The sequence below is a fragment of the Vombatus ursinus genome, unplaced genomic scaffold (genome assembly GCF_900497805.2).
Source record: "Vombatus ursinus unplaced genomic scaffold, bare-nosed wombat genome assembly UNPS02014802.1, whole genome shotgun sequence".
Lineage (NCBI taxonomy): Eukaryota > Metazoa > Chordata > Mammalia > Diprotodontia > Vombatidae > Vombatus > Vombatus ursinus.
This window is the reverse complement of record NW_020954580.1, coordinates 10,942,624-10,957,942: the sequence shown is the minus strand read 5'-3', so window position 1 is coordinate 10,957,942 and position 15,319 is coordinate 10,942,624. Positions and strand designations below refer to the sequence as shown.

Here is a 15,319-nt window from a genome sequence, read left to right as displayed (position 1 = left end):
CTATTTTTTTAATTTCATCCCTAATTCATTGATCTGCTCTTTTTCTTTTTTATTGATATACATATCTAGAAATATAAAATTTCCCCTCAGTACTGCTTCAAATGTATCCCACAAATTTTGATATGTTGTCTCATTGCTGTAATTATATTTAATGACATTATTAAGAATTTCTATGATTTGTTCTTTGACCCATTCATTCCTTAGGATTAGATTATTTACTTTCCAATTAGCTTTTAATCTATATTTCCACAGTATTTTATTGAATGTCACTTTTATTGCATTGTGATCTGAAAGGTGTGCTTTTTCTGCATGTAGAGGAAGGCAGTGGTCAGAAGCAAAATAAAAAATCTTTAGAGGAAGGACAGGATAAAAAGAGAGTGAAAAGGATAATTAGGAGAAAATAAGTTGAAGGGAAATAAAGTTATTAATCAACATTATAAATATGAATGTGATAAGTTCACCCATAAAATGAAAGCAGATAGCAGAATGGATTAGAAACCAGAATCCAACAATGTGTTATTTACAAGAAACACACTTGGAACAGAGAGAACACATAGAGTTAAAATAAGGAGTTGGCACAGAATCTATTGTGCTTCAGCTGAAATTTAAAAAAAAAAAAGTAGTAGTAATCATGACCTCAGAGAAAGTAAAAGCAAAAATGGACTTAATGAGAGAAAAGCAGGAAAACCACATCTTACTAAAAGGTACCATAGATAAAATGAACATATATTAGGGCATTAAAAACCCCACAAATAAAAGCAGAAAATGCTCCTCTCTGCCCTTGACTGTGACCCGGGAATGGGTATAGGCAATGGAGTTGCCAAGCAGCATCCAGTTCTGCATTCCAGTGCTAGCACAGGAATGAAACCTCTGATTCCCAACTCTAACACCCTTTACATTGCTACATGCTGCCTCCTCTTCACCAACAGGCACACCTCTCCATGAGCAAGCACTCACACAAGGCATCACTTGAATTCCCATTAGTAGCTGGCTTGTCCTTGAAACAAAAATCATCAGAAAACCACCTTTGAATGAAGTAGACAAATTCCACTTCAAAGATATTCAGCTTCATCACAAAATGAATAGTAGGACTCCATTCTCCTTCTAATGTCCTGAGTGTACAAAGTACTTGATCCATCATGTACGTGTGGTTCTTCCTCCTAGATTCCACATGGCCATGGCCATTGTCATACACACTCATTCCACTATACTTCTGAATTTTCATTCCCCTGTCTTACTAATGATCTGGGAGATGCACCTCACAAATGCTTTAAACAAAAAGATAATTAGTCAAGCCTCAGCCTAACATCATGGGAGATCTAACCTATTAAATGTTGTCAGGCAGCTTCTGCTTCATTATTTACCACCAATAAAGGATTTTTACCTCTATGAAGTCATGTTTATATCACCATTTTGCAAAAACTTTCTTCAGATGCTATATAGCAAGAAGAAAAATGCCTTTTGTTACATTTAATTATTAAGTCATGAAACACTCCAACTTCAACAGATCTATTATCTAGCACTGTGGCTGTTACTTCTAACAGCACAGGTTGCAACTGATCCATGCCTTGTCATTCTGCATAGTTCTGGTCTATTTTCTTCAAAAGATCTTCCACAGAAGTACTAGAGGCATTCCTCTTGTTTTTGTTTTTGTTTACATTTTCTAGGTATCACTGGAGTACTAACAGTGTCTATCTTTCATCTCTGACTTTTGTAATATGACCAGCCCACCACCTGCTTTTTCTGATATTTCTCTCTGATCTTTCTCCCCCAACCCCTCCTTATTGTCAGGACTTTGGTTTAACTTGTGAAGGGAATTTTTCCATTGAAAGGATGGACTTTGCACCAAAGATCATCTTACGATCATCAAAGGTACAGCTTCCTCCATTCAATCTAACCTGCTTTTTTATTCTCATTCACCTCTAGGCATAACTCACTGATTATCTTCAGTGCTCATCTCAGATATATTTAATTGTATTAACTCAATGAACTAGCCAAGCAACCTTGTGTCATAGTTTGAACAGTAGTCACTTTAATTTTTTATTTAATTTTTCCTGAATGGTCAATCTTCTTTAGAGTATTTATGATTTTCATCAAAAGTCCCCATTTAATGTCAGGGTACTTGATGTTATTAACATACTATCATCCCCAAATAGGAATATTTGGTTTTTTTAAATGAATTTGTCACTTATTTGTTTTAACATTATTTTTTTTTAAATTAAATTCTCTCCTTTCCTGCAGTCCCTCTCCCACTCATTGAGATGGCATGCAATATGATATTAATTATACATGTGATATCCAAATAGTAGCATTTGAAGAACTCCACCCTCTAAAGGGAATTTCTCTGCTATTTGGACCTTGCTTAAGATTCCCTCTGTGCAAGTGGCAAGCACCTTAGATGAATATATTGACCTGTTTTAATAACCAGAGTTTTGTTGAATGATAATCTCTGAGATGATTGCAATGATCAGGGAATCTTGTGTATACAAAAAAGATTCATTTCTGGAGAAGAGCCTTTAAGACACATTTTGCTCTGCTTAGAGACAGAGGAGACCTTAGAAACCATTTTATTTAAACCTCTCATTTTATGAATAAGAAAAATGGGGTCCTGAGAGTAACTTACCCAAAGTCACATAGGCAGTAAGTGACACTTCTAAGATGTGAACTCATGTGCTGTCACTCAAAATTATAACTAATTTTCCAATTTTCTGGGTGCTTATCTCATTCTTGCTAATAGACTAGGCCAGGTGTGAGGAACCTGTGGCCTCAAGGCCATATGTGGCCCTCTAGGATCTCAGGATCTAGGATCTTGACTAAATCCACACTTTACAGAACAAATTCCTTTAATAAAAGGATTTGTTCTGTAAAATTTGGACTGTCATAGGCTGTACTTAAAAACCTAGAAGGCCACGTGTGGCCCCAAGGCAGCAAGTTCCCCACCCCTGAACTTTTCATAGGTAGGAAATTTTTTGTTTTATTCCTATGTCTTGTCCCAAGTCTCTTATATCATCTGCCCCTATTAAATCCCATCCCAGAATTTTGTTCTTATGGATAAATTGTGAAACTGGTGAAATCTGAGTTTCTTCCTCTTACTGTCCTTCTCTGTGTATTCTTTTTGTCTCTTCTCTCTATACCCCTTCTCTCTCTTTCAGGCACTAAAGAATCTTCTCCATTATTAAATTCCAACATTAGAAAAAGATCTGATCTCAATCAGGTACTCCTTCATATTATCAATCCCAGAAAAAAAATTTAATCTTATCTGTTAATTACTGAAAAAATTTCCCTTTCTTATGGGAATTAAAAGCATAACTTAATAGGTGGGGGAGCTGTTTGGGGAAAGGTAAACTTTCTAGAACCTAAAATCCTGTCATAGAAATGAGCAGCTGAATGTCCTACTGAGACCAAAGTCTGCTCTGTTGTACATATAACCTTAGCCTCCAAATATTATAGGAGGCCTGAAAAAATGAGAGAGAATTTCAGGGACAGCTAACAAATAATATTGTTTCCTTTTTAAGGAAAAAAATAAGAGTTACATGAACTAATTTTATTTCTCAGGGACTGCTGTAAAATGATAAAGAAGAATGATAAGCCTGGAATATCTGAGTTGTTTTTCTTAAGCCAAAGCATACTGTGAGCTGAAGAGACAGAGGTCAAGCAGTGACAGGCTCCATGAATAGTAACTGTCCTCAGAAACCAAAAGACCATGAACATGCATTGTGGCAAATTCTTTTTTGTCCTGTCCCAATTTTTTGAACCATTCTCCAACACTCAGCTCTAGTTCTTTCTTCTTCAGGATACCTTTGCTGATCATCCCAGCCAGAATTGATCTCTCCATTTCTGTAGTCTACATCATTTACTTTGTACCAGTCATGTAATGTTGCCATATTTAGCTTGGAATTTTAGATATGTGTGTGTGTGATTTCTTTTACTAATCTTCAAGCTTCTCGAGGTCAAGGTCATTGTGTTACACAACTTTATATTATGTACAATACCTTGGGCACAGTATGTAATACGTATTTTTTGATTAAATAAAAAAATGAACAAAAAGAGGTCCCTTTTAGTAGTGTGCATTTTTAACAGTAAGGACACTTTTCTACTTAGACATGTAGTAATTTAGATAATAATAAATAGACTTTCATTGCAAAAGATTGCCATTTATTTTAAAAATTAATTGAAATCATATATGCATATATTCCAAAACATTCTTTCTTCTGTATTCTTATTAACAGTGGTACCAAGTTGGCTACTTCCAGTGGCGATACTACAGTGAAATTGTGGGATCTGGTCAAAGGTGACTGCATTCTGACCCTGGGTGGGCACAGTCATGCAGTCTGGTCCTGTACGTGGCATTCCTGTGGAGACTTTGTAGCTTCTTCTTCATTGGATACAACTGGCAAAGTCTGGGATGTCAATAGGTAAGAGACTCTTTCAAGCACTTTGGCTCATCATAGAAATGAACAAACACCCATGGAGAATATTCAGAAGAGATGTTTTTGTTGCTGTTGTTGTTGTTGTTTGGAAACCAGTTGGACTAAATGACAGCCGAGAATCCCTTTCCCAGTCTATTAGTGTATATTACTATACCATTGTATTTTGTTTTTGAAGTCTTAATTATAGTCACTTGAGAAGGCTGAAGTTGGTTTACTGGGTAGCTATTTTACTGCCTATTTTTTCATCAAAGAAGAGGGCCAATGACTGATTTAACTGTCATTTATATTAATAAAACTGATTTTTGCCTATTTTCCCAACCCAGTTCATTTTCAGTTAACATCTTTGAATAGGTGTGAGTAGGGAAGAAGTAAAAACTGTTATTCTGTTAATAGTCAATTCTTTTTAAAATTTATTTGTTATAAACCCAACACAAATATATGTCTTTTCTTTCACTGAAAATTACCTTTAAAGAGCCAATCCCTTTCGTATTTCAATTGTAAGATTCTAGAAGTAAGGGATTTTGTCAATTTAACTCTGTACAAATTATACTTTAATGTTATATTTGACAATGCTTTGGGCAGTCCCTACATACTTCTAGGGTTAATATGCTTTGTAAAATGGTTAAAGCTATGGCAATGTCACTGGATGCAGCCAAAAGATAAAAATAGTTACAAAGCTGCTAATGTGTCTAATTTAGAGGGCAGTAGATGTATAGATTCAGAAAGAAACTGCCAGCTCAGGAACCTCTGGGAGCATAGAAAGCACAGGGAGAGGATTAGGGAAGGATGGGGAAAGTGCATAAGTTAGCAAGGAAGACTTATCAATATCCAGTTCAAGTTCAGTCCAGCAATCAACAGAATACTAAAGGGAAAAGGCCAGAATCAGTAAAAGCCTGAGCCAGTGCTGGAAGTGAGTAAAAATTAAGATCCAATTACCAAACAAGGTCCAAAATAGTCAGATGATGAAATTGCTTTGACAAAGGTGGGCCTATCTCTGTTTCCTTTTGAAGTAGCAACAATAGGTTATTGGCCATGGTAACCAGAGTCTAAAGAGCTCTTGACCCCAGTGATCTATAGGGCATGAGGGCACCATTAGAAATGTGCAAGAGGTAGACTTGGGCTTAGTCTCAACACAAAAATCTGTCTTCACTCTAACTGGTTTCCACATTTCATCTTCCAACCTAATTTCTTCCTGGACCAAAAGACACTTGAGTTATTAACACTGAAGGCAATAATCCAGGATAGATTGAACTTGGAATTATTTTTCCCAGGTTCAAATTATGCAACATATTTTTGAAAAGATTTCCAAACCAAATGATTATTTTTTTAAATAGCATTTTATTTTTTTCCAATTACATGTCAAGACAATTTTTAGTCTTCATTTTCACAAAGATTTTGAGTTCCACATTTTTCTCCCTCTGTACTTTCCTTCTCATCTTCCTAAAATGGTAGGCAATTTAAAATAGGTTATACTCATGTAAAATATATTTCTGTATTAGTCATAGTTGTGAAAGAAGAAACAGATAAAAAGGAAAAAAAGCATGAAGTGAAAAAAGCATGCTTCAATCTGCATTCAGGGACAATCAGTTCTTTATCTGGATGTGGGTAGCATTTTCCTTCTTGAGTCTTTTGTACTTGTCTTAGATCATTGTATTGCAGAAAAGAGCTGAATCATTCATTGTTGATCATCATACAATGTTGATACTGTGTATAATGTGCTCCTGGTTCTGCTCATTTCACTTTGCATCAGTTCATACAAGTTTTTCCAGGTTTTTTTTTTCAAAATCTGTCTGTTCACCATTTCTTATTGTGCAATAGTATTCCATTTCATTCACATACTACAGCTTGTTCAGCCATTCTCCAATTGATGGGCATCCCCTTAATTTCCAATTCTTTGCTACCACAAAAAGAACTGCTATAAATATTTTTGTACATGTAGGTCCTTTTCCCTTTTTTATGATCTCTTTGGGATATAAACCTAGTAGTCATATTTACTAGATCAAAGAGTTTGCACAGATTGGTTGCCTTTTGGGCATAGTTCCAAATTGCTCTCTAGAATGATTGTATCATTTCACAACTCCACCAACAGTGCATTAGTGTCCCATTTATCGTTTTCCTTTTTGTCATGTTAGCCAATCTGATAGGTGTGAAGTGGCGCATCAAAGTTGTTTTAATTTGCATTTCTCTATTCAAAAGTGATTTAGAGCACTTCTTTTTTGCCTATAGATAGCTTTGATTTCTTCATCTGAAAACTACCTGTTCATATCCTTTGACCATTTATCAATTTGGGAATGGCTTATATTCCTATACATTTGACTCAGTTCTCTATATATTTGAGAAATGATGCCTTTATCAGAGATACTTGTGGCAAAGATTGTTTCCCAGCTTTCTGCTTTCCTCTAATCTTGTTTGCATTGGTTTTGTTTGTGCAAAAGCTTTTTAATTTAATATAATCAAAATTATTTATTTTATATTTTGTATTGTTCTCTATGTCATTTGGTCATGAACCTGTAATTCACTTAACTTCTCTTTTAAGAATTTGGATGCTATACCACTTGGTGCATATATCTTTAGTACTGATATTACTTCATTGTCTATGGTACCTTTTAGCAAGATGTAATTTCCTTCCTTTATCACTTTTAATTAGGTCTATTTTTGCTTTTCCTTTGTCTGAGATCAGGATTAATACTCCTGATTTTTTTTTCACTTCAACTGAAGTATAATAGATTCTGCTCCAGCCCTTTGCCTTTACTCTCTTGTGTCTCTCTGCTTCAAGTGTGTTTCTTGTAAACAATATATTGTAGGATTCTGGTTTCTGATGCACTCTGCTATCCTCTTCCCTAATGATTAAATTTTTTTTAAAAAAAGTTTTTGTACCTTAAAGGATAAATTTTAGTTGCATGAAAACTTCAGTGGTGTGGAACATCTCTTTTATCTATAATGATGGACAATGAAAATGTTGATTTATAGTGGTTACTACTTACTCTTCTTTGCTTTTTTCAGAATGCATTATACTAAATACCAGGGCTTTTGGCATTAACATGTAATTGTACTTGTAATTACTCTAACTTTTGGTCAAGCTTCTAGTAAAGGAACATATGCCATTCTAAAATGTAGGCTGCATAGCATTATAAATACTTGAACTTATAGTTAGGAAGACCTGAATTCTGCCACAAACACATAGTAGTGGCATTACCCTGGGCTAATTGATTATCTCTCTGTACTTTACTTCCCATACCTGTAAATTGGAAAAATTTTTTAAAAATAGCATTTTACATTACAGATTTGTTTTGAGGACAATATTAGATTCTATGCATGTGTGTAGATATTTATTATATATAATAAATACATATATTAACATTAAATAGGCATGTATATATATGCAAATAGATATTAGATTTATGTATAGATATATTTATAATTTGTATATATGTATAGTATTTTTATAAACATTAAAATAATATTTAAATGTCAAAGTTTTTGTCATTATTATTCTTAACTTGACAAACACTAACAATAGGAATATTTCCTTATGCAATGAAGAAAACCCAAGAAAAATTGTATATTGAACCATAAATTTCTATTAAAGCTTGCCCACACCAAATTTAGATTAAATTCAGCCTATTCTCTTTTTTTTCATTAAATATTTATTTTTTACTTTCTTGGCTTTTTAAATTGAGTTTCAAACACTCTCCCTCCCTCCCATAACTCCCCCATCCACTAAGAAGGCAAGCAAAATGATATCAATTATACTGTGAAATCATGCAAGACACATGTCCATATTAGCCATATCACATCATGATGATGATGGTAATGATAATGAAAGCAAGAAAATTGTACTTTATTTGCCCTCAAAGTTCATCAGTTCTTTCTCTGAAGGTGGATAGCATTTTTTCATCTTGAGCCCTTTGAAATTGTCTCAGATCATTTTATTGATCAGAGTAGCCAAGTCTTTCACAACTGATCATCATTACAACACTGCTGTTACTATGCACGATTAACTTCTAGATATTCTCATGTTATTTTGTATCAGTTCATACAGATCTTGCCATTTCTTTTCTGAAACCATCCCCCCATCCATTGTCATTTCTTATAGCCCGATAGTACTCCATCACAATCATATGCCACAACTTGTTCAGTCATTTCTCAATTGATGACCACCCCTTTAATTTCCAATTCTTTCATCTCTTTTAAAATTCAGATTAGCTAGTGGTTTATCTATTTCATCAGCTTCAAAACATAATTCCTAGATTAGCAATTCAATGTTTTCTTTTAATTTCTTACTTTTCTTTGACATTCAGAATTTCTATTTTTTTTTCATTTAGATGGAATTTTAAGAATTGCTTTCCTAGTTGTTGCTGTTGCTGCATGCCCATTTCATTGATCGGTCCCTTCTCTCTTCTGTCAATGAAAATGTTATATAAATTTCCCCCAAAAGACTGCTTTGGCTATATGCTTCAAATTTTGACATATTACTTATTGTTCTCATGTTCTTTAAATGACTGATTCTGTGATTTGTTCTTTGATCCATTATTTTTATAGGCTATTTTTAAGTTTGAATTCTTTATGAAAATGATCTTTATTATTTATACTTATTATTGGATGGAAGTCAGTGAAAGATATATTTAAAATCTCTGCTTTTCTGTATTTGCTTAGGAGATTGTTATGCCCTAGTATATGATCAGTTTTTATAAATATGTCATGCACTGGTGGATAAAATGTGTATTTTTTTGTCATGCACTGGTGGGTAAAATGTGTATTTTTTTCTACACTTATTTAGTGATCATCAGAAATCTATTATAACTAACCTTTCTGAAGTTCTATTCTATTCAGTTCCTTCATTTCTTTCTTGTTTATATTTTTGTTGGATTTCTCTGGGTCTGAAAGGGGGACGTAGGGATCTGCAACTATTATAGTTTGCTATCTTTTCTTCTTCAAATTTTATTAACTTTTCCTTTAAATACCTAGATGCTATGTGATTCAGTAAATTTATCTTAAATATTTATATTGTTTAATTGTCTATCATGCCTTTAAGTATAATGCAGTTTTCCTGCTTATCTCTTTTAAACTAATCTATTTTTTTTCTTGTCTGAGATCATGATTGCTACCACTACTTTTTTTTTAGTTCATGTAAATAATAATAAATTTTGCTCCAGCCCCTCATAATAGCACTTTATCATTCTTTATATTTCGAATGTGTTTCCTACAAACAGCATATTGTTGGATTCAGTTTTTTAAATCCTTTCTTCTTTTCATTTTCATTAATGAATTATTATATTCACCTTAATTCTTCTCTTTGTTACCTGTATTTTTGTTATCGTTTTGTATTCTTATACTTTCCATCTCTTTCTTCTGTCTCCACAAAGAAGGTATAAAAGAGAAGGAATGTGACCTGTAATTAAAGCTGCTTGCTTTTACTCTATTGCCTCTTCTCTCTTCTCCTCAACCAGACCCAACTGCTGGTTCTTTTGCTTTTTTCTTTCCTTGTGATCTCTTTTTCATAATATGACCCCTGAATTTGAAGTTTATTTTGCTTAAGAATCTTGCCTCCGTGAAACCTCATTTTCCTTAACCCCTCTCCCTTTTCTCATTCCCACTTGTTTCTCTGGTAACCTTAATGTACTATTACACCAATTTTTTGTGTGTAAATATATGTATGTTTGTGAAAAACTCTCCTTTATCCAATTAAAATAAGAATAAAGCTCATGTGAGGCTTAATCTGCCCCCAGTTCTTTCCCCCATGTTTTTATATTCTTCTTCTAACATACGTGACTTATGAAATACAGTAAGTTCCACATCTTTTTTTTTTAATTTCCCTAGTGAAGTCCTTTCTCCTGTCCATTTCCTTCATCTCTTAACAATATAAAAACTCAAAACAAAACTACCTCCTATCCCCTTGTTTGTCTTAATCAATTTTGTGTGACCCTAGAAGATACTGCATTCTGTAGAAGCACTTTTTCTCTTCTCCCTTTATTCAAATGGAAATGCTTCATCATCATCTAGACCCTTCCAATTACTCTGATATATTTACCTTTCAAAACTTATCTTAACTCTTTTGTCAATTCATAGTTTCTGTTAAGTTCTGGTCTTCCTATCAGGAATCCTTAAAAGCCCTCTATTAGAAGTCCAATTTGTCTTATAGGCTTACGCTTAGTCTTTCAGTATAAATTATTCTTGGTTGTAAACCTTTATCTTTTGCTTTTTGCAATATTCTATTATTTTCTCTCCTTTAAATTAGTTGCTGACAAGTATTGTTTGGTCCTGAATGTGTTTCCTTAGTAGCTGAAATCTTTCTTTCTTGAAGTTTGAAGTATTTTTCTTTGACCTAAAACTCTAGACTTTGGCTATAATATTCCTTGGAATGGAGTGACCAGTGGTTATGTTCTATGTTCTCTCTACCTCTGAATCTGGTAAATTTGGTCAGTTTTTATTTATAATTTGTTGAGTATGGCACCTAAACTATTTGTGTGATCATGGTTTTCAGACAGTCCAAAGGTTCTTAAATTATCTTTCCTTGACCTGTTTTCCAAGTCATTTGTTTATCATACTAAATACATAAAAGTTTCTTTTTAATTTTTAAAAATTAACAATCACCTCTTTTCCATTTCTTCCATTACCCCCTCCAATTCAATTCAACAATAAAGAACCTTTTGTAACACAATCCTCTTTATGTACTTCCAAAACTATATGTTTCATTCAGCATTTTGAGTCCATCGCTTCTCTTCAGTCTACTTGTATCATATGCTTTTTTCATTGCATTGCATTAAACTCTAAGTTCTAATGTCTTTCAAAGTTGTATTTTTTTTTATTATCCTGTTGTTTTGGTATGAATTACTCTCCTAGCTATCCTTACATAAATCTGCGACAGTTTGTAGAGATGTTCCCAGTTTCCTCTGAGACTGGACACTTCATCATTGCTTATGGCAGAACAATGTTCTGTTATTTTCATATACCATCTTTTATTTAGTTGTTTCTGAATAGGTGGGAACCCCCCTAGTGTTTGCAACTATGAAGAGAGCTGCTATAAATATTAATGTATATATATATATATATATCCTCATAATTTTTCTTTTACCTCCCTTGTATGTATGCCTAGTAGTGACAATATTACATTTTCTTCAGTGTTTTTCATTCTTTTGATTTTCTTCTAATAGTTCTTGTTGTCTTTTGGAGTCATTGAATTCTATTTGATCTATGTAAATTTTCATGTAGCTTGCTATATGTTTAAAATTACCTACTTTCTGCTCCAAGCTATTTGTTCTCATTTAAATTCCTACCCACCCCCGAGTTCTTTCTTTTTTGTTTTGGCTTCCTCTCTTTCAATAACTCTTGTAGTCCTTGAAGTCAAACCATTTCCCCCCCCTTTTGTTCTGCTTTACTTGTTGTAGAGTTACTGTCTTCTCCTGACTTTACATCGTGACTGGTGAGTTAGGGGGATGTCAACCTCAAGAATGTGAAGACTTCCCCCAGTGAAATAGACAGTTGAGAACAATTTGTTCCAACGGCAATGAATAAAGTAAGTGCTGCAGAATGCTTAGAGCTTGTTAAGACATCAAAGATGCCAAGGTCATCCACTACATCCTTGGCCATTGCCAATTGTTTTGATTTTTGTCTTGCCACTGGACTTCTGATGACTCTGGAAGAGAGAGTGAATCTGATGACTTTGAGAGACTCAGCCTCACTTAAATCCAATTCATGTGCCAAGTCAAGACATCACCTGGGATGCCATTGGTCCTTTAAAAAAACTAATAATCAACAGCAGCAGCAGCAGCAGCAATAACAATCATCACCCCTTCTTGGCTATCTCTTGACCTGTAATATTTTTCACAGTGCTCTCTGTCTTGCTTCTGTCCGTAGGTTAGATTCTTGATTTGGGGCTTAATGGCCCCTCTTCTCCATGATCTTGGATCAGATGGTCAGGTTCTCCTTGTTCCTAACCTCAATTTCCTGTGCTCTTACCAATGCCTTCAACCTCCCCTAAGGCTCCTGTGCTCAGAGCACCAGTAGATTTCACTGTCCTCACCCTGAACTGTGCAATCTCTGATCGGAATGTTGCTACAAGCTTCTGGTCTGTTTGTTTGATCTTGGGAAGACTGGACTATTCTTGAAGAACCTATAGCTTTTGGCTTTTTGTACAATTCTGAGATACACGAAGGAGCTTATTGATGCTTCTCTTTGTATTTCTTGATCACTTTTTAATTTGGAGCTTTTTTAGAGCACTGATGGAGTCTGTATGGGAGATTTTGCCTCCTCTATTACCCTTCAGGTTGTCATCTCTATTCTTAAAACAAGAAACTAGTCCAGTACTCCCCCCCTTCCTCTTACTTGTAACCTATGTGTGAGTCTTGATTCCTTATTTTCTTAGCTGGGTCTGTCATTTCTACCTATATAACATCTATTGTATATGCCCCTTTTTCTCCTCTGACACTGCTATCATCCTGGTACACATCCTCATCACCTCATGCCTGGACTGTTGCAGTAACCTGCTGGTGACTTTCCTACTTCAAATCTCTCCACACTCCTGTCTATCCTCCACTCAACTGTCAAGGTGATTTTTCTAAATCACAAGTCTGACCATGTCCCCTCACTATTGAGTCAACTCCAGTGGCTCCATATTGCTTCCAGGATCAAATATAAATCCCTCTGGCTTTTAAAGCTCTTCACAACCTGGCCACTTTTTACCTTTCTAGTCTTCTTACGCACTGCTCCTGCGCTTCCAACCCCACCCCATCCTTTTCTAACTAGTGATACTTGTCTCCTTGCTGTTATTTGCATGACACCCCATCTCCCCAAATGGAGCATTTTCACTGGCTGTCTCCAGTGCCTGGAACCCTCCCTCCTCATCTCTGCTTCCCTGGCTTCCTTCAAGTCTCAGCAAAAAATTTAACCTCTACAAATGAACCTTTCCTTATTCCCCTTGATTCGCCTTTCCTCTGTTGATTATCTCTAATTTGTCCTGTGTATAGCTTCTTTGTGCATAAGCATTTGCACATGGTCCCCCTAGTAGACTAAGAACTTCTTGAGAGCAGGGATTGTATTTCACTTTTCTTTGTGTCCCTAGTGCTTAGCCCAATGCATGCACATACTATCCATTTAAGAAATGCTGCTTGACTGACTAATTAGCTTTACCATGCTCAAGAAGGTTCAGTGATTCCCTTTTGCTTTGAGGAGGAAAAAACAGAGGCTCCTCTGGTATTTATAGCTCCTTAGAATTTCACTCCATTCTCTCTTCCTAAACTGATTTCCCATTCCCCTTGGACATGCACTTTATATGTCAGCCTAACTGGCCCATTTGGTATTATGTGTTCTGTCTTCTGTTGCCTTTCCTTTGAATAGATAGGCTGTGCTCCATCCCTGGAATGTGATTTTTCTCTATCTCATCCTGTAACCCCTACCTCCCTTTAAGAACTACCCTAAGAGCTACCTCCTACAATAGATCTTTACTGATTTTCCCATTTCCTAGTGTACTCCAGCCTCTAAAATGACATAATACAGATATTTGTTGCATATAGATGTATATTCATATACACACATAAATACGATCATATATACATACATGTATAACACACATGTATATACTATATACATTATATAATACATATATGTATAATGTTTTTATTTACATATATGCTGTTTCCTCCAGTTAAATTTAGCTTTCTGTATAATAGAGACATTTTTGTCTTTGTCTTTATATCCCCGGTGTCAAAAACAATGCATAGCACAATGCCTATCATATGAGTGCTTAAGAAAGACTTATTGCAGTGAATTGGATTAAACAGAAATTGTATAAGTTTTTCAGTTATTATTGAATGTAAGGAAAAAATTATGTCAGCTTACCTAATACAAATATAGGTTATTAAAACATAATACTCATACCTATAAAAGATCAATCCAAAACTCAGTTCCTCCTGTCATCATCACAAGCTCACGACGTTGGTTTGACAATTATTTCTTATGACACTCAAATCCATATATTGTCTTCCCACTGATGCTAAATAGATATGGATGTAGCAGACCAACTTTCCTCCTGATTGATGCCAGACACTCTGTAAACACTGAATTTGCCTTCAAAAGCCAAGAACTCATCATCAGTGTCAAGGTCAGTGCATTATCATTAATGAGGAGAAATGCCAGTATTGACTGAAGACAAGTATTGACTGAGGGATTGATTTTTTCTAGAGTAGATGTCAATATGTTTTTCAAAGTCACAGTCAAAGCATATTTTCAGTACTGGATTTCCTCTGAAAATTCTACTCTAACTTTAGACCTCTGGTAGAGTTTTAAATCAGTGCCTTAGTTTAGACCAGGTTCAGAAGCATTCGGGTTTTGGATCATGCTTTTCTTTGTAGATGCAAAGACATATAAAGCATGCTTCGCAGCCACCCCATGCTCACTCTGCCGTGTGGATGCTACAGAGCTCTTAACTGACATAAGATATACTAAGAGAAGGTCAGGTACACGAAGACTACAAGTAACCCTTTTGCAGCCCCTACCTTTCTTTTCCCTTCCCATCCCCAGCCGGTTGAGTGGCTGCTAGGATAGGGCAGAACGCTTTCATTATTCCAGAACTGGAACACTTCCTAGTGTGAGACTGTGAGAAATGAGTACATGGCTAAGCAAGTTTTATGAAACTGTTGAAGTAGTAGGAGATATAAACTAAGTCTAAACTAAGATCCTGGATCTGGAACAACGTTAATTAGTTAACAAATGCCTTCTTATGAGAGATGTTTACGGAGTGCTTTAGCCCACATGAATCTGTAGTACTGTGGGTCCTGATGGATGCCTTTGTCATACATTGTTTAACTCCCTCCTGAGGTGATTGCTTTATTGGAAAGTAAGGGTGCCATGTGATTCCTGAGAGTAATGACATTCATTTAGTCATGAGCATA

At 35.1% G+C, this 15,319-nt stretch overlaps 1 protein-coding gene across 2 annotated transcripts in view; it reads left to right on the top strand.

Moving 5' to 3' along the window:
- SPAG16 (sperm associated antigen 16) overlaps nucleotides 1–15,319 on the top strand; it is a 1,197,624-nt gene that overhangs the window by 654,740 nt on the left and 527,565 nt on the right. For both annotated transcript variants that reach the window (XM_027873434.1, XM_027873435.1), the window contains exon 12: nucleotides 4,230–4,415. In XM_027873434.1, the coding sequence (XP_027729235.1) occupies nucleotides 4,230–4,415 (186 nt within the window). The remainder of the gene's footprint in view (nucleotides 1–4,229; nucleotides 4,416–15,319) is intronic.